This window comes from Battus philenor, unplaced genomic scaffold (assembly GCF_028537555.1).
Source record: "Battus philenor isolate CCGP_79_NKW_IND1 unplaced genomic scaffold, ilBatPhil1.0.hap1 SCAF_10, whole genome shotgun sequence".
NCBI classification, from domain to species: Eukaryota; Metazoa; Arthropoda; class Insecta; order Lepidoptera; family Papilionidae; genus Battus; species Battus philenor.
Window position 1 is genome coordinate 9109791 of NW_027181662.1, and position 21956 is coordinate 9131746.

Sequence of the window (21956 nt, forward strand, 5' to 3'; positions counted from 1 at the left end):
CAACAATAGTAACGATTAAAGAACAAAATGAGAAATATACAACAGTAATGTCAGTATTGTGCAGAATGAAATACACGGGACATTACAATAACGACAACACTATTGACTGCACAAATTAAATCATTTTCTGGCTCTTCAAACACGAAACACTTGAGCGAGACAATCAGGCTACCTGTCTAAGCTCTTTATCAATAATATTTAATAAATTACACCATATTATTTGATAACCCATGAATGCTTTCTGAATATAACTTGTGGAATTGAACAAACTAAGGCTATTAATTTAATAAACAACATTAAATAAAAATAGATTCTTTTCCATACTAGCAAGAAATGTTAAAAACATTTGTTAAAAATAATAATTATTAATTACTTCAGTTATCAACTTAATTAACTACCATTAGTTCTTTATGTATTTTATGTTGTTATAACTGCTCTTTTATTTTATTTACAGTTTTCTAAAAACGCTTACCTTTATGTACAAGTTATAATAAATTCTATTTTTATTAAATTACGTAATTTTAAATATGTATGCCTATTTCAGGAATAAACATCTTAGACCACTTGTTAACCATCGCGTTAACGACCAACTTAAACTATAACAAACTTAAAACGTGTTACGTGTAACATTATAAATTAATAACATCTAAAGCAAAGCGGAGAGATGTATACAGAACATAATATTTCAAGTAAGAAAGCGGAGTTAGTCATGTCTCTACAATTTTTTATCAAAATTACCGGCCGTTGTCAAACGCCCTCGTAAGCTTTATTTTCAGAGTGTGGTGTTCCCGTTGTAGCACCTATTATTTTATCACGTCCTAACCTCATATTTTAAGACAACGTACAACAAAGATTTTGTAAACTTAGAGATTTTCCTCACCTAGTTTGAGAGAAATAAAAACAGCCGAAAAATAACTAAAAATCTTGCAAAAACTAAAAAAGAAATAAAATATTGTTTCAAAGTTGTAAAATAGATGTAGTTCCTCAATTCTACATAACTTATAAAAAAAAACCTTCAAAATATTTTATTTCAGATTCTATCCAGTAAATGTCCGCAACAGATTCGTGGATATGTCAGACGCGCATAACCGCAGACTACGACGGTTTGAATCAATTTTGATGCCGGTCCAACAGAAATATATCTAGCCAAGCATTATTATTTAAATTCTTTCTGTATACAAATACTTCATAATACACCCTTGCGAAATAAATTGAATGCTATCTACAATTTATTCGACTAGGACATTTTGGGATGATATTTTAATTATTCACTACAAGTTGATAATTTTTGGTTTTTACATAAAATAATGGTAAATCTATTGGAATCCAATCCTATTGGAAATCTGTGGGGAAACCTATATGCAGCAGTGGATGTTCTACAGCAGAAATGATGAGCATGAACGATGCAATATTCACAGCTGGTTTGGTAGTATGTGATCGTCATCTCGACTCCCACCCTCTATGCCAGGGATACGATGTGTTTGTTAACTCTACAGATAAATTACCAATAAATATAGCCAAATATGCGTTTCTCAACTTTATTTATTTTAATAATTGCTTCTCGCAATTTAATGCTTTATTTATAAATCTTATATTACAATGTTATTACACCTAACTTTTTAAAACACAGCAATTCTGTAAAAAGGATTTTAATGAATGGCATACGCCGGCGTAAGGAAGGTAACATTTGTGCTCGCATTGTCACATATGCGCAAGTACGTGCCTGTATCTCGAACTTTTGGAGACTATAAAGAAAATTCTTTTCTCGAAATTTACGATTTTCCTATCGCGCTTAAGCGGCAAATGATGGCTACCGGATGAAATATTATTGTTCTTAGGATTCGCACACGTGTAGATAGCTGGAGACATATGTGAAGAAAATCGACGTCGCATAACGTGCACTTTTGTAACTGGTAAGCTGCTCAGATAAATCAAGAATAAAGTTTAAAGAAAGTCGTTAATAACATTTTATCTATTAAAATTTTCACTGCGGTTAGTGTATATAATAAGTTTAACGGTAAATATAACATTGTTTAGCTGTCACGTTGTTCATTAATATTCAACGGGCCAATTAAAACAACGGTTTGGCAAGAACATGAAAATTCATCAAAACTTTATTGAAGTTGAAACAATACATCAAGACGCTAAAACATCCTAATAGTCCAAAGATTGATCGTTCGGGACTACAAGTATTATTACAGGGAGGCATTGTTGACACCCTGTACCCACTCTCCGATTCGCCCGCGTCCTCTAACTTACTAAAACAAACAATGTCCAACGTTTACCGATTCCTGACAATCTTATCGACAGCTCTGGCTATGATATCGCTATTTTCTACATGTCAAATTTCTTCTAAATCCCATGTATTTAAAATAGAAGTTTAAAAAGCTCATCTTCAAAAAACTGACCATTATGAGAGAATACGAGAATGAATTTCCAAACTAAAAAGTTTTCCTCTTTCAATCTTTTAAATATTGATTCGCTAACGCAAAGTGAATCGTATTTTTCATGGCTAAATGTACAAGTTTCTACTTTAAAAGTTTCGTCTCATTATTTATTTATTTTTTGACATTTAAAGTTTCCAGTGAAGTATTTATCTTTTTTTATTCAATAAATGTACAATGTCTAAATACAATATAATATTTAGCATTTTAATTATTTTTAATCATCTTTTATAAAATATTATTATTTAGTTGTTTAACGCAAAACATTTTTACGTGTTTATTAACGAAGATTCTTTTTTTATCACGAAGTAGATTTCAATGTTTTGTGTTTGTGTTATTTAAATAAACTATATTTTATGCATAAATATGTATGTCATTCCAGTTTTATGTTAAAACAATGTTAAATAACAAGATAAATATTTATTTGTACACAGTAGTTGTATGGTTTTACTGTCATGTTCATAAAATAGAAACAGTGCTATTTATTGTATTGTTTTATATTAAAACTACAATTTTGTATGTCTTTGGTTCGGAGCTAAATTTAGTAGGCTCGACACATCGTGAACTTCATCGCGAGTTTCATATAATATTTGGCGGAATTTGCACATTTCCAGTGCTACAGAGTGGAAAGCACATTTTTAGACGAACAAATTTAATCTAAGCAAAAGGAAGGATCAGTCTCAAGTGTGCAGCGTGCGCACGTATTCCCGCGACGTGAACATAGACTAACAATCATTTGGAAATCGTTATATCATTCTGTGAGTCTTTGTAATCTAAAAATATATATTTTTTTTAAATTACGACACGAGGAGGATTTAACGTATTTATTACATAGTACAAAGTTTCTTAAAAGAGTGTTTTATCACAGTAAGAATAGTTACTTTAACCCAATATTTTTACGAGTCATATCGCTTGCGGGTTTCTGTAGCGCTACCGAAACCGCTGTGCTGCGGCATACAAAAGCGTTGCCAAGTGGAAGTCAAGGAAAGAGCATATGATCGCAATCTGACGGATCTGAGCGGCCGAAACACCCCCTGGCTCGCCACGCATATCAAGAAGCTAGACTACAGCATCTTCTACTATTGGACACTATAAGATTGTACATACATTTACAATTATCCTATTTATGTAAATCTTTACGAATATTTCTTCACAATTTCATTAAGTTTCGCAACTCTTCCCCAAGGTATTTGCAGGATTGTAACGTTGTACGAAGGAAATTTTCTTAGAAAAACAATAAATTTTCTGAGAGCAACGCTCGAGTGAGTTTCGGTGTCGGCTGAGCGAGAGAGCACGCTCGCCATAATATATTGAATTTGAAACGTACAAACTTTTACTTCTCGTTGGTGCGTGTAAAAAGATTTTCCCCAAATGTTAATAATGCTATAATATTATTCATGCACAAATATTATAATGGCACTTTTTATTTCAATTTTTTCATTTAATGACTTTGTTTACTTTCTTAATTTTAACTATTAACAATAAAGATAACTTTTTAAATTAAAGCAACAAAAGTTTAAAGAATATGCTATTCTATTTCTCAAACAATTTATTGGTTTTTCAAATCGGTAGCGATTGGACTACTAGAACAGTATGGAACTGATGAGTTTTGTTGTTTTTTTTTTTTTCGATAAAGGTTATTTGTTAGAACGCGAGCTTATACTTAATATTATTAAAAATGGGATAGATAAACAAACTCAGAGGCTATTTTACTTATCAAAATCTCTATACAAATATTCACTAATAAAAAGCATATCAAAATTAAAATAAGTGATAAATAAATAAAGAGATAAAATAAATTAAGAGATCGCCTCGAGCGATAAGACCCCTTCTTGTGCCTCTATATAAAACGTTTTTTTTTAATAATTATCTTTGGCATATAATAAAGTGTAAATAAATAATCGCTATTTGATCCACGGATTCGAGACGTGGTCGTTCACGATAGGCCTCATAACAGATGGTCACCTAGAAAGCAACTGAGAAGAAAGCAAGAGGGCTATGCTCTGAGTATCGCATCGAGATCGAATCATAAAAGAAGAGATCTGGAGACAAACCAAAGTCACGAAAGTTTTTGCTCATCTGAAGTGACACTGAGCAAGGCATATCGCTCATACAGCCGACAGCCGTTGTGGCCGAAAGTGTCTCTAGTGGCGACCAGGAGTCGGTAGACGCGGCGTGGATGAGTCTCCATCAGAGGACCCAGAACCTAGTTAAGGTCGCGGGAAGTCACTGAATGCAGGCAACGCAAGACCGATCATCGTGGCCATCTTTGAGGAAGGCACATGCTTTGCAGTAGGCGACTATCGGCTAAAAAGAAGAAGGACGTGTGATAGGCGTTGATAACTTCAAATGATAGATCAAGTTGTATAATAAGTCAACGCCAAAAAAGATAACGAGTGTCGTGAAATGCGTGATTATTGAACGTAGAACTAGGAATGTCATTATTAAAGTGGGAAATAGTATGAAAATTTCTATCTCTGTGTCACATCTGACAGTTGGGTGTGTTTACAAAGAAAAGAGATATAACTAAAACTAGGACAAGAAAAAATAAGTTGCAACATTAACATAAGTCAATTTAAGTCTAATTTTCCATAATTTTATTATTTAATGTAAATTTACACAATATTATTTAATATCCTGAGGTTTAATTACTAAATGTAAACTCACATAACATTATTATTTTAATTTTCTTGAAAATTGGCAATATGATCTCGAAATATTTTCAAAGATAGAAAAGTTTCGAAGCTTAAAGATGTATTTTCAAACGAGGATTGGTCGTTAATGATATTTGATCAAATAAAAGCAATTGGACCGAACCTTATTAGACTCTACGCTTAGATACCGAATCAAACCCTGCATAAACGTGAGCATGAGATATAATGAGAAATGTTGTATGTGTATTGTCTTTTTTAACTTTTTTATATTTATTGCAGATGTTCGATCTCCCTTTGATGAGGCCTTCTAGGTGGGGATTGGAACAGCGATTATTCCCATTAAAAGTTGTACTTAAATATTATTATAGTATTGTTAAAAATCAGTTAAAAAATTTAAATTGACAAGCACCAACGCACAAACGCAATGTTGTGTGAATTAAGGTGCTTGACCAATCCTCGTCTGAAATAAAAACTTTCTTATTATTCCCTTTTTAATATATTTAAAATATTACTGGGTCATTATATTACAAGTCATTGCCTTAGTCATAAAAAATATATAAACTTTATGGTAAAGTGTTTATTGTATTTAAGCAACGATATTTGTTTGTAATAAATCTTAAACGTTGAATTTTATTATGACTAAAAGGTCTTAGTACTTACAGTTTCATCTCTTTATAAAACAACCTAAATACCAAAAGACGACCTACGAGTAAACAAAAGCTATTATTGGAAACCAGCTATTTCTCGCGTGGGTTTGTTAAACTCTATTCTGAGACGAAAAGAACATTAAAAGACTTCAGTTTTTGTTCATTTCGAAACTTATGTGGATGTGAAGAGATATTATCTCGTAGGCTCATAGTCTGACAACAGGATTATATTTACCAACATTTTTTCTCACTAACATAAAGTTCTAAGTTTTGAATGGGGGAAAGTTTTTAAATAATTTGTCAAAGATGCTGTCATTTTCATTCGTGTTAGTACATAGCCACTGACATATGTAGCATGTTTCACTCTCCTTCTGGGAAACAAACAAAATAAGAGTTTTCAGTACAGAATCTAAACTCAAGGCGCATTAATAACTTATATTGCAATCGTAATAATAATCGACTCTAAATACGATTAACATCATACTAAAAATACATAATAACTGCTATATTTGTTACTTTTTAGATAGAGAGAAACAGATTGCGAAAAAGTAAGCTTGGTACTTATTATAAAAAATACAAAAACATGTCCTGCGCAAATAGTCGAAAATCTTGAAAGAATAAACCTGAAATTCGGGTGCATAAAAGAAAAATCGAGAAAAAGTATGCTGCTATGCTATGCCTTATAAGTTTTAAAAAGCTTAAAGAAACGAGTCCTGAAATTATGAAATAAAAACAAACATTTATAACTCGATTTGGTAAACAAAATTATTATAATAATTATTATTATTTTAAATACTGGGCTAAATCATCTTTCAAGAAAAAGATCAAATTCAAATTTATCAAACTTAAGTTGTATAAAAAGGGTTCTGATTTTCGAAACCAAAAAAACCGTTGCAATGCTTTCTTCCAGGTAATAAAAAAATGCAACAAGTACGAGTATATTATCCCAATTTTTACATTTATAAAAAATCTGGTCAGATTTACTTCTTTAAACGTTTACAGATCATTATTTTAGCCATGGGAGCATCTATTGCTGGACATAGACCTTCACAATAGATTTTCAGTAACATCGATAGGAAGCGGACTACAACTAACCTTATCATTTAATAGATATCGTACTCTTTAGACACGTGTGTAATGGCTGCATACGACAAAATTATTAAAGCAGCCTCTATACAATTCGTAAAATTAGTGAAGAATTACACGTACGCTCACAAACGCATTGATCGAAGTTTGTGTTTTGAAGTGTTTCGGAAATAAAATGACGTATAGTAACAGCAAATGCTAAGATACTGCATATAAATAGGTATGCGAAGAAATTGTTGAATAAGATTACACTCCAGGAAATGCAGATCAAGAGACCCAAAGACCTCAAACCATATGATGTGATCAACATCGCCTTGAAATGGAAAGTAATAAACTATACGACCCAAATTCTTTGCATTGGCTTTAAAATAGTTGCATATTCCAGTTAAACTTAACAAATGTCCATTTAAATCTCAACAAATTCCAAATACATATAGTTCCTATTTAATAACACACATCAACATTGCCATCATTTCCTTTTATTTATATCTATTGGCTTACTCACGCTCATTGTCAATTTACCGCCTTTGCGTGGACTATTGTTATTAATAATTATATTAAACGCTGGTTATTATGATATAAGCGGCTTTTCGTATTAGCAAAGTAATTAATTAGTTAAGGTTAAATCAAACTTATGGGAAGAAACTTATAAATTATTGTGACAATACGTCTCTTCTCGTCGCATCGTTTTCTTCATTGCTGATGATCGTAAACCCCTGAACATGGAGTGATTTTTGTTGTCACTATGCTGCAACACCTGTTCCTACCTTTCAGAACATGGAGAACGCCTAGAAGTTTGCTGAAAGACCTATTTATCGGAACAATGTTCATGGGCTAGTACACGCGGTGATCGCTTGAGTCCTTTCACAGCCAAACTTTTATTGGGGATTTGGATCCTCACGGCTATATAGCTGCCTTTCAAGAAGTTGTTGCAATACTTAACCACCGTCCGTTATTCAGCATTAGACAAATTTTTCAGCTGAACTTTTCATCCTTACTCACACACATGCTAAGTGGAAAATATAAAACAAGTGCTTTGATACCATATGGATTCCATGATTACCGATACTAAATACTTGGCTGTAGATAAAAACATATGGCGATGAAGAACTCAAAATAATCTGCTTCTCCAAGGTGGTCACCATTTTCAGCATTGAAGATACAACACAAAAAACAAGACATTTTTCATAGGTAGTAAACTTCATAAAATATTTATATTTTTATATATATACAGGGATCATTAAAAATAAATAAAAGATCTTGTTAATGTTATAATAATAAAAAAAAGGTTTTTCTAGTAACATATTTTTGCTTAAGAGGCCATCTTGAAACCAATAGTCGTTTATTCCTACCGTGAAACAATAATATTCAGTTCATCTTGCATTCCAATTTCAAATCAGAAAGCGACTAGATAAATAAGCGGCAGTTAATAAGCGAAAACATCTCCTCTGCTTGGGGTGGCCCCCAAAACACGGTTCTGCTTATTTTAAAATCATTTGATAATAGGCAGAACAAACAACGTTCAATTTAGTGAATGCCTTGATCTTCTTGTCATCAAATGGTATAAAGTACTGTTCATGTTGTATGTAGCATAGAACTTAAGCTTATTTAAATTATTTTATTTTTAAGAGCTGTAAATATTTAACACGTAAAAAAATCTCCTTTAGTAAAATTTTAATTTCGAAACGGGTTTAGTGTTGTATTTTATAAATGTTTCTGTCTCTAAATAGTTATCTCATAAACAACGGAAGTATTTTAAATAAAGCTCCGAGAGATATAGAGGTGAGTCATTTTAAACAATAAATCTCAACGTAATTATCATTCATTTAAATATGAAATTATTCATCTCCGCTAGCGAACTTCTTCGGTGCTATTTAATGCGGCACCTGCCGGAGGCGTCTTAGCTTGGCCGAAATTAATGCGACGTAAAGTCGGCAAAGTCAATTACACTTTATTAAAACCGTCTCCATTTATATCAATTTGACACAAACTGTTACAAATACTGGCAATGTTCCGTCCTTTTATGCTCGCGCGAGGCGGGGCTACGCAAGCGCTACTCGTCTGTAGCTCTCGTAGACAAAGCGGTGGCTGAAGCACGGCCAGTACGCAAACGGAGCCCCTCGAGCTCGTAGCTTCGCGCGCCGTCGCTTACGCTGACACTAAGGTCACGTTGCGGTAGGCATCGCCGAACACGATACCATTGCGTTCTCTTTCAATGAATAATTAATTAATAGCACCAATTCCAGGTGGCGAATCGATGAATAAACATTTAACTAATTTATCAATATAGTACTAGATTTGACCACATATCAATTTATGTTAATTTGTTTGTATTAGACTGTAATATGATGAGAAAATTATTCAACTCGTACATTATTCTGATATTATTGTTATCTATCAGCAGTTTTGTTTCGTCTTCGGATGGTAAGTATTTTCAGCAGACCGTTTTGTTACATGTATAGCAAACATTTATTTTGATAAACGTCATACTCGATTAAAAATTAAAACATTTATAGCTACGTGGCAATAGTAATAATAAACTCAATATAAATCAAATGTTTTATAAAAATTTTGGTCAATAAACTTTTAATAACTTATGAACATTTATTTAGAGAAGATTCAATAAAACGCGGCAACATATTGAATGAATAAGTAAACAAAATGTTTGAGTTGTATAAATGTGTACACTTCATTTAGATTTTCCAGTTATGCTTTAAGTCTCTTTTATTACTTAGTGTCTATAACCAGCAGGAATTATTTCTTAGTTTTTAATTATTGATATTTACACTTGAAATCTATTAATCATGATGTTTATTAAGTACCCTATGAGCTTATTAAGTGAAGTATATTTTTATTTATCTTTAAAATATAAGGCACTGGAAATCTGTATAAAATAAAATGTTTCATCTCAATGAACAGTCATCTTTTTGGGTCTGTATCGTCGATGTATTGAATTCGATTCCGGTTGTGAACAAATATTTGTTGTAATAAGTATTTTTCGTGACCGCAATTTTAATGTACCATACATTCATTATACTTTGGAACATAAATAGAGTTGTACATTTATTTATTTCCCAATAATTATAAAATGTATATGGTTTTATAAAACATAACGTTCTTCAATTTTATTCATAACGTCTTGAATAAATATACACAATGAGTATAGTATGCTTTATGTCTTTATAAGCTAGCATAAAATATCACAATACAAACATTGTGTGACAATGTAAATATGAGAAAATTTAAAACGACCTATTATAAAATGAGAAGTATGAAATTAACTCATTCGAATATAAACGAATTCAGTATATATTAATAGTGGTATCGAGTTTAATAAACCTTCGAAGGTTCTCGACGGGTTTAAAAGCTTTTTAATGAACAGCATACAGCGAATACATTGTTCAATTTTAGTTTATGTTAAAAATAATACCCAAACGTTAGCGATTGGAAACTTAAAATTCTTCAATGTATTACTAATATATCTTTTATTTATTTTAAAATGAAATCGAATTATTTTATTTTATTTATTAGTTTATGATAATATTTAGTAATTAGTTTATTATTTGTTACTTATGAACAATAAAATTAAAAAACAATTACATTCTTAAAAAACATTGATTCCTCTTACATATACATTGTTTATTACTAAAATTAATTATTTTAATAATATATTTACTATAATTTACAAAAGCTATAATAATAATTTGAAAAATATCAGGCAATTTTTAAACCTACTGACCTGTGGTTATCTACAACCAAGGTATTTTTCATAAAAAAAGATGTCGTAAAAAAATAATCGGTTTTACGGATTTTATTTTGCGAATAAATCTAACTATACGTTTATTCAATTTAATTGTATCAGAAAGCCCGGAAAAAAATACTATTTTTAAATTTTCTAAAACTATGGAGCTTTACCAAACGTATATTACGTTTAGTTAGGCTTCATTGTTTAACCGTAAATAATATCATTTCTTTAATTACTGTCAACTTGTAATAGACTTACCTGCAATCATACCTGATGGCGGGATGATCAATATTTCTGCAAATTAAATTATTGTTACAGCATCTGGGTCAAATTTCATTTAGTTTGATTTAATGTTTAAATAACATTAGTTGACCGCACCACCAGAACTTTTTTAATGATTATTGCCAATGTTACGTAACAAATTCATAAAGGTGAAAGAATTGTTATTGAGAAATTACATTTATCATGTTGCTTTAATACATACTACTACGTTACATATACACTATTGAAAATATGTCTGCAGATTAACACATTCACGTCGGCACATACCAACGGTATACCGCACTAGATTTTCTTACGGTACAGCGCGTACTACTGGTAGCCAGCACTAGATTTTCTCATGGGACGGCGCGTACCACTGGTGACCCACACTAGATTTTCTCATGGGACGGCGAGTACCGCCAGTGGCCCGCGCCAGATTTTTTCATGGGACGGCGCGTACCACCGGTGGCCCGCACTAGATTTTCTCATGGGACGGCGCGTACCACCGGTGGCCCGCACTAGATTTTCTCATGGGACGGCGCGTACCACCGGTGGCCCGCACTAGATTTTCTCATGGAACGGCGCGTACTACCGGTGGCCCACACTAGATTTTCTCATGGGACGGCGCGTACCACGGGTGGCCCACATTAGATTTTCTCATGGGACGGCGCGTACCACGGGTGGCCCACATTAGATTTTCTCATGGAACGGCGCGTACCACCGGTGGCCCACATTAGATTTTCTCATGGAACGGCGCGTACTACCGGTGGCCCACACTAGATTTTCTCATGGGACGGCTCGTACCACTGGTTACCCGCACTAAATTTTTTCATGGGAAGGCGCGTAACACCAGTGGCTCGCACTAGATTTTTTCATGGAACGGCGCGTACCACCGGTGGCCCACATTAGATTTTCTCATGGAACGGCGCGTACCACCGATGGCCCGCACTAGATTTTCTCATGGGACGGCTCGTACCACGGGTGGCCCGCACTGTGAAAAACATGCTTATGTGATGGTATTTGATTAACATTTTCAGTTTCTTCATTGGCCAAAAGGTGCTCAATAATGACTTTTAACATATTACGAATTTTAACATATTCATATTAGTATTGCCCCATCTTTTATGAATGCACCAGGCATTCACGAGGGAAGTTAAGATCTATAAGTTAAAATTTTGTTCGGTATTTAACAAATTCGCACTGCTGGAGATTTGTTAGCTCTTTTTTCTTATTGAATTTTTGTAGTTATAATATAAACGTGTCATTAAACCGCTCTCAAGGAACGTATAATACATTTACAGCAAATAAAGTAAAAGTAAAGTTTATTTCCAAATATTTTCAATTTACAGTAGTCTCCATTTGAGAACGGCTATCAGCTGCACAAGTGATGTGCCTCGCTCATTACCGCTTCTAATGAGCAAATCTTCACGCAACATCGGTGACCTTAATTCCTCTGCGGATCTCTTTATTTCTGACTCGATCACGCTGCTAAGTTTCGAACCTTTCTGGGTGACTTTGAACCTTTTTATGAGGCCCTTCGTAAGCAACCACATCACCGGTCCATATAAGATATTTCTGAGCTTTCCGAACGCTGCCCTTCCGAGTTAGATTCGGCGAGTGATCTCTTCCTGACCTTGTATTTACCTAGCTGGACGATTTGTCCCTGTTTAAAAAATCGTCCACAATTTCGAACTTAACACCCCCGCCAACTACTTGCGGAGGCACAACGTAGACATTAGACATCAAGTTCGTCTCGTGCATATTGATTTTAAGGCCTATTTGTCTGGACGCCTACGGAGATTATCGGGCATTGTACTCAGGTTTTCCATGGACTCAGCCATTATGGCTATGTCATCGGCAGACGGTATAATGATGCCAAGCCCAATCCAGTTCACATTAAATCTTTTAATGCAGCGTTAAGAAGCTTAAGATGGATATCGCCTCCGTATTAATATTACTAAGACCGCGTTGCGCTACGTATGAGTTTGTAATGCAATAACTTTTTGCATCGCCCACATTGTAATGGACGATCTGTATCACTTACAATTAGGTAATCGTTTTGGTTTACTGGACATGAATTTATAAGAAATATAATGAGAAATAAAATTAAGAAGTACATAGTAATAAAGTTCACTTGAGATTTTCGCAATGATAACACAGATCGACGTTTAAAGTTTATCTTTCTGAAAATGTTTTCATTCTACCATGAGATTTTGGATTAAGTCGAAGACTAAACTGTTAACCAGCCTTTACCTCACACGCAGCTTACGCTGACGTTTCGAGAACTCTGAAAGGAGAAACTGAAATGTCACATTTTGCATTACCATATTTTAATTAAAAATTTATGAAACAAACAATCTTCCTTAATTATGAACTATTAAATTTTTAATATATTTAACATAGTTGTTTACATCGCACTCAAACTACAAACCTGGAACAAAAAATAATATAAGATAGCAAAAACGGTTTTATAGAACATTAAAACATTTTGAATATGTGGTTTATTTAAAGTCATTTCAAAACGTATGCCGTTAACAATTGATACTGAGTTATTTTTGCTAGCACTGGTTCAGCGTTGATATCTGTTACCCCATTATTCAGGGGATTAGCCATTCGTTGAATGAGCTGCGGAATATTCAAAAGAGTATTATTGGATTTTGTTAAAGTCCTGTGAATGTAAAACTAATATTGACCTTATCGCTTTCATTTACTTGTTTTGTTATTCGTAAATTAATTAAACGATTAACGAAACGATGTATTTTACTGAATATATACGAAAGTATAATGATGCACGCAGAGTTGTTGATCGGATTAGTAATGAATCAATTTGAAAGTCGAAAACCAACTGAATGTGAGCCCAAAATTGACCGCTGTTTTTATTTAAACATTGTATAACTGAATATGAAAGTTTAAAATATTATATTATATATTATAACTGAATTTAGTGCGTGTAAATTTAATATTTGTTATTTCTTGCTGTCTTATTCTAATTTAAGGGATTTTTTCTCGTAAAAACTATCATGAAAACAAAACAAAAAAATTACAAATCCTAAAGTTTCATGTTAGTTTTTCTCAGCAGGTGGCGCGTTACGAGCGATCGTAAGCTGACGATTATTAACGATTGTAATGATCTCGTATAATAAGGCCATTGTGAGGTGGACTTTGACTTTATTTAATGTTTGTGAGTTACGTAACAAGTCCTAATCAATATTTTTTTTTCATTCCTTCAATTATATATAGTTTGGTCTAAAATAATAATTTACGTAAAAATCGTAAATCCGATGCCGAAAACATTCATTCGATTCCAATATGCCCTGCGCCCCTTTCACCTAATGAAGCCAATTTTCTGCGCCTGTTCCACCTTGCTCTCCTTTGAAATTTTCTCGCGTATTTTCCGCGTCATCTATCTCCTTCCGTGAATTGACGTTGGTAGATAATTTAAAATTTCCAAATTTGTTTATTGATTAAATAAACAGATTAATCCAGTAAATATTTCAAGGATTTTATCGTGATGATTTATCGCAAACGTGTTATATACCTTTCTTTAGGCTTTATTATATTAATAACTCTTGTGGGTACATGTGTACGGTATTACAACTCATATAGAAAAATTACACTGCTATGTAATATGCCTCTGACTTACCATGTAATAATTTTAGGTGAAAGGTATTCTCAGCGAAAATAAAACTAATGCGTTACTACTGAGGTAAGAAGAAATTTCTAGAAGTGACCACAAAAAAAACCCGTCTGCGTGTTTTGATGGCATTTCTAAGATTAGAGTGTGTTTGGAACACTCGTAGATTTAAATTGAAGGATGCAATTATGGTGGATCTCAAATCGGGCTCTTCTGACATTATTCTTATGATGTACACAAATTATTATTGTACATGATTTCATTTTGATATTAATATGAATAAATGGTTTTTTGTATTGATTACCACCACGAAAAGTAATTACTTTAACCGGTATAAACTTTAATTTAGTATATAAATATTTAGTATATAATAGTTTATAAATATTTCATTATCTCATGCAATGTATGAAAATTTCACTCGTCCCAAACCAAAGGTCGGCTAAAGGGAGTGTTTGTTTACTCTCTTAGCCTCAAAAATGCTTGTTACTTAATATCCAGTCTAAACCGTTAAAACGTTAACATTCTAAACCGGCAATAGGCAATAATAGCAATAGGCCTTATTAACATAGACGTTTCTGCCGATCAAACTAAGAAAGTTAATTCTCATTTATTTCTACAAACTATTTGTGTACAAGCTGATAAATATCTTACCTATTTATAATATTTGACATTTATCGATTGTACCATGTTGTAGATTCCATATACGTTTTTTCTTCAAAAGAGTAACATCTATACTTTTCTGATTTAAAAATAACAGCTGAGATTTATTAGTATTAATTTATACCACATAGATCAACATCGAGAGGCCAGGAGCCAGAAGATCCAAATTTAACAGGCACAATTAGATAGAGCTACCCCATTAGAGCATCCTTCAATGTAAAAGGACATACTACAAAATCTTACCATTTTTCCTTAACATAGTTCACAGGTACAGAACAATTCATGTCCAAGTTTTATTATCGTTTGAAAATGCCTTCTCACTCGACAAAGGTTCGTCTGGAAGACATCGTCCTAGTCGAAAACCGCAATTATACTCAATATTTTATAAATTTCATACAATTTCTTTTTAAGTACTGTTGATGTACAATATATAAATTTAACGGTACCACTTTAATTTTTCCGTTCGTAAAAAAATTGTAAGATATTAGTTCATATTTTTAAAAATACCCTAGGTTCCATTTCAAAGACAAGTATAAAGTAATAAAAATAAACCAACACCATGCCCGGCACAACTCGATACATTGGCGGGTTATGCTTTCATATATATGGTACGAACGCAGCGTTTGCCCATATTTCTTGACGTCTGTACCGATAGCAACGGAACCACTTCACGCGATACTCGCAAGTTTTTGTCAGTCGCTGTTTCCACACCACAATATTATCGAACGGGCGATAAGTTACGCGAAAAGGTATTTTAATAAAGACTACGAATTTTATACCGTGTTTAGGTTGCAGAGTTTTATTCATGTTTTTTTACTAAAACTTAAGAAATCGTTTATATTTTGACAACACGATTTTAAAAAGTAAAAACTAAATTTTATCATCATCTTCATTCCAGTAAAACACTCTGGACATAGGCCTCCCTTATGGAATTCCAAAATGACCGGTGGTAAGCGGCCTGCATTCAGCATCTTCCGTCCATCATAAAATAAAGAAAAATATACAAAACGAGCTATGAAAAAATAATGAAATCCGATGAATATGTCATATTTGTGGTGTTAAGTGCGGAGCGTCACGTAATCTAGAATGATCGGCATGTTTGTGTATGCATCCGATTGGTGTCGTCTACAACATGGCACCGCCTTGCCGTATTCCGCACGCCGCACGCTACACGCTTCGTCGCCGTAGCCGCCCGCGGGCATCGCCACGCCACTGTCGCCCTGCTCTGATTTATAACGGCAATATAACGCCAACCTGTCATGCAGATATTTTTATAACTTTCATACAGACGGTATTCCCTAAGATTTTCTTTTGTGAAATTCTTCCTTATTGTTTTCTATATTCGTTTATAATAATCCGCGTCATTTATCCGTGATTTAAGCTTTTAATAGATTTTAAAACTTCTAGAGAATTTCAGTCTTACATTTCTACGCTGCTGCCTAGCTATGATTTAAATACTTGGTCACTATGCATTGTAGAATTAATGAGATGTTCAGTAATGGATAAATTCTCATATTGACTTATGTTATCTGAAGGGTCAACGTGGTATCTTCACCGATACAAGTGATAAAGACAATTTAACACTTTGTCTAAATTTAATATATCACTGACTGTTGCTAGAATTCACCGCTACGTAATAAATTCATGTTTAAATGATATAATAAATTGAAGAAAAGTTCCTACGTGGTTTATATAAAATTACGAGACTATTTTATATCAAAGTTTTTTCACTTTTATTTTAGCATATAGGTGAAATTTCGGATGGGTTTTTGCTATCTTGTAAACGGCGACATGGTGCCAATGTTGTAGAAACTTTGGACCTTCTGATAAAAAAACGCGACGAGTAATGTAGGCAGTCCTCTCTTGATGATAACCTGACACTGCTTAAAGAGTTCTGAAATGACTGAAATAGATGGAAATCTGAAGGTGCAAAGTCAGGACTACATGATCGATGTATTATCACCTCTAAACCAAACTCTCTTAACTTTTGCTCATTAGCTTAAGTAGTTTACCAGTATCGTAATGAATCGTCTATTGATAATTTTCTTCCGTTTTCTCCAAAAACTATTTCATTAGGTCTCCATAAAGAAGCAGAAATGAGTATATGGATATTGGTGTATATGGTTCAATAGTTTTCTTTTAGTCAGCTCGTGAGGTAGCTTTTATCAAATGAGCCTAAACCGTCCTGTGGCCAATTTTAATTTTATTTTAAATGACGTCCATTTTTAATGGTCGACTTGAGCGAGATGCATCTTTGACATCAAAATTCGCGGATTTAAAATACTTAAACAATCTTCGTGCTACTCTTAGAACAACTCATTAGGTCTATAAACGGTACAATTTCATGACCAGCTATGCTTTTATACCTCATTTTGGCTTAAATTTTCTTACATGTCTAATTTTACCGCTTCTCTTATATTGAAAGAAAAAAAATTAAAAACAATAAAAATGTTGCTTCTTTCGAAAAATTTAATCTTTTTAATGACAAAAATCTTTTCTGTTATATAATTCGACTATTTAAAATTTTATTAAACAAAAGTTCATTTTAATACAACGTGCGAATGAACGATTACTTGAGCATTGTTAAATCTTTGTTAAAATATTAATTAGAGATGCGAGAAAACAACAATTATCCTGATTATGTTTACACTTTTGTCTTCCACGCCAAAAACCCTTACATTTAATATGTATTCAAGTTCACTTTAAATATAATATGAAGAAACGAAAGTAAGGGCTACTCTCGTTCCCTCATATTATATTTAAAAATGTATAATTGTTTTTATAAGCACTACAATTTAATAATACCTCGAAAATCTTAACAAAAGCTTACTACATTCTACGGAGGCAAACAATTTTATGTACGTACTCAAGAGGTCAACTAAAACTTGCGGTTTGAGAAAAAGTTGCATAATGGAGGCTTACCAGTCTATAGCGCTTGCATCAAATATGCAGAAGTCGTTAGTGCCTTCAAGTATTTTTTACTGGATGAATTTTTTACTCAATCATAATATTTTAAAATATATTTACATTGCATAATGAAATTTTTTATTTTAAAACTTTATTAAATGCTAATAGCGTACATTATTACAAGAGCCACTGCATTAAAAATCAACGCGAATAAGTCAACTTAATTAGATAAAACAACATTTAACATCAATAAAAACATAAAGCTTTCTTTATCAATTTTGTTATGTGAAAACTGTTACAGATGGGTCATTCACGGATTCAAACAAGCCACATACTGCATAACATAAAAAAGGCTACACCTTTTTACCACTAATTGTGGTTCCCGACTCTAACATGCAACGCAACACACACAGTTACAGCGTGTTCCATAGAAATCGTGTGCGGACTTTTTTAACAATTTTCTCTCGTCAAGATCGATTTGAAAAATTTTAGTTACAAAATAGTTTGTAGGCTCACTCTAAAAATATGCAAGTGGTCTAATATGAAAGTAATGAGTGAATGAAAAAAAAATTGTGAAAATTAATCAATAAACAGTAAAGGAATCCTTAGAATTAGACTAAAATTTTACCGAATTTAGGAGTAATCTGCATCCTTGCTAAATTAGCTTTATCAACATCTTATAGGACAGAAGCGCATGTCTCTGGCGGCGCTACTGAGAGCTAACCACTAATTGGGTTCCATATTTATACATGACTTCAATTCTCACAATTTCACCAGTTGGGCCCCGCATTTCAACGCTTCGGCGCTATTTGCAGCCATTTACAAGCGTTGATAGCGATAGGAATGTAATTGCTCACTAGATAGGTGGTCCGTACAGCGCATACAGTCCACGCGTCCTAGTGAATATTGTTACATTTTGCATAAAATCGATACTCGTGAATGTAGTTACACCGGCTCCTCTATAAAGCGGAATGAGATCCTTCACTGTGATTTCACTGTAATCTCACGAATGGGTAATTTGGGTATACTCGAAGCTATTGAATAGCAGTTGTAACAATTACGTGCTCATTTCAAACTTTACGATCTAGTAAACATTTTTTATTAAATAAAAGATAGTTTCCTTTCGGAAGTATGGGACTTTTTTTATCGATAATCATTGTACCTTTGCTATGCATAATTATAATTATTCATCACTACTATAACCTTTTGAATATTATCACCTTTACATTTTTCAAAATTTTGGCTGTACTCGTACTATAAATTTTTAGCAAGATCATCGTTGTGTATCTTTTAAGAAAGTTTAGGCAAAGATTTAGCTGGATGGATGTGTCTTGTTGTCTGATTAATTTTATTATTTACAAATCTAATAAACTCTAGATTATCTTTATTAATTAATTAATAATGCACACATTTTGAAATAATATTAGATCATTTAAAAATAATGACAGAACAGAAAATATTACATCAAAGATTTTTTATCACGTTATTAATTAGATATAAATGAACTTAATATCGTTATGTGGTGTTTAAGGCGTTTTTCAATTAAGAGTAGTTAATTTACACTGAAAGAGGTAAGTTAAGCGAACGCGAGTGTTCTGGGCAATGTTAGAGTGCGGCGCGGCTCGACGGGAATCTAATTTGCGCGGGAAGCTAGCCCGGACTTTTGTCACGGCGTACTGTTCCAATTAGGTAAATACACGAGTTACGGGTACACCGAACGAGGTGAAAAGGATGTGGGCGCCTGCCCCCGTCATGTGCATTCGTAAACACTTCAGTCTAATGAACACACTGTGTGTTTTCATATTTGAAATAATCACTTAATTTTGTTCTTGTGCTAGGTTAATACCATAATTAATTAAAATTGACATTCTTTCCAATTTTTGAGCAATTTACAAATTATTTTGAAATTGTTTGCAACTATTGTTTATTATATACTCCATAATGAATTCTGTAGAAATTCTTGGTCATAGCTCATACTTTATATTCAATTATTTACGTTTAAACTTTCATAATTCGAAACGCACGACGTATTATATATGATACGTGAATAAATGTATATTTCTAGATTTAATGCCGGTTTTATTAAGAACTGTATACGTACCATTTGTTTTCGGATATGCACACATAGAATAGGTAGACACGAAGCTTGTAATAAGAAGTTTTCGTTTGTAAAATTATTCAAAATCTTAAATATTTTTGCAAAAATTTTAGATCGTCGTGAAAATTTATTGTAAAGCTAATAGCACAATTATATACCTGATAGTAATGTATCTTATGGGAAATAATATTAATAATAATAAATACAACCAATAAGAATCTAAAAAAATATGAAATACAAAACAAGTTATGAAAAATTGCCCAAATTTTACCACAAATGTTGTTGAACGCTAAGAGTTGAATTCCGTTAAGAGGATTTTCAATAGTCTTCAACGGAAGGCGTCATTATCAAAAGAAGTATTTTTAGAAATTCTCTTTTTAATGAAGCAATACCTAAAAAATGTAATGAAATTAATATTACTTTTATTTACATATATTGTATTCATTAATCTTAGAAACTATTTCTATCGCCGAAATCGTTTTTATAACATGTTTTCTTACCTTTTTTTTAACGAGGTACTACTGAATTTATAATAGTTTTGTAATACAAAATAGCGCGGAACCATTCTATTTACTATTACGACATTTTTATCAAAAAAATAGTTCTTTTTTTATAGTTTTATGTAATATTTAGCATATTACTGGACAGACAAAACTACCACAAAACGTAACAATTTAATGATATAAATTAACCAGAAGGAGCACAAATTCATCGTTAGCATAGGGTTCATTGTTATTTATACTTATATTACACTAACGTACATATTACACATTATAATTTATCTTCAGCTATAAATTTTTAATCTCAATAAGGCAATAACATATAAAGCACTGGTATCTATGCGCTATCTATCATAAATGTATGTGGAACGAGATTTCTCGATTGTTTATTCATTTCTGTAAGCTCTTTTTCATTAGAGTGGGACCGCCGCTTGCAGTGCAGAGTACACGGCCCTATATACCAAGATTGATGGGTAGGATGGATTTGTTCTATTCGCTTTCTCTCTCATCAATCATTCGCGGATATTTGTCCATGTCTCAGGTTGTTTATTTCAAATAGATTGTTGCAGGCCTTTGAGACTCTCACGGAAGCATATATCATATTGCTTCTGACGGTTTCTTTATATTTAAATCCGTCGAATATTTTTGCTATTCACTGCTTTTTTTACATCCGATTCGTCTGTTAGAAGAGTATAACATAAATAATATTATATATACGTTATGCAGGTAAGAATGCATTATCTTACCTGCCATAACGTCGTTAAAGGAAAATATGTATAGGTCCCAACAGTTTAGCAGATCGATGACTACTTTAACGGATTTTTATTTTTAAAATTCATGTTAACTTTTTCATAGTTAGCTAAATATTTTCTTAATATTCACTAACGGTTGATGACTCGTCATAATAATAGGTGTACTATCTGCGTACATATATTATAATAAATTTAATTTTATAAAATATTTTCAAGCTTTTCATTCATGCACAAAAGGCAATCTCATTATATTGAAGAGGCACCAAAGCAGATTTGTATTTTGAATGAATCACGACCGTCGAGGGTCCAGAGGACATGAGTGGTCCGATTTGTATTATATAAAAGCCGAAGTTTGAACTGAATTCTCTAAGGAAGAATAGTTGTCTAACCTTAAGCAATATATTGTACTAGCGGCGTAGTAAGAATTTTTTTTATTCCTATCTGAAGTTCCAAATAAAGATAATAAATTTCTTGAATTTTATTTAGAAAATAATATTTCGTTGATCGTTAACAAATATTTTATCACTTTCAGTTAGGTATTTTAACAGTAACGTAACGAAATACATTT

At 32.7% G+C, this 21956-nt stretch overlaps 1 protein-coding gene across 1 annotated transcript in view; it reads left to right on the forward strand.

Moving 5' to 3' along the window:
* Window positions 1–7091: 7091 nt before the first annotated feature.
* The window catches only part of LOC137926994 (lachesin-like), a 30873-nt gene continuing 16008 nt past the window's right edge, over window positions 7092–21956 (forward strand). Inside the window, exons 1-2 of the mRNA XM_068770762.1 lie at window positions 7092–7157; window positions 21206–21277. Coding sequence (XP_068626863.1) covers window positions 7092–7157; window positions 21206–21277 — 138 coding nt within the window. The remainder of the gene's footprint in view (window positions 7158–21205; window positions 21278–21956) is intronic.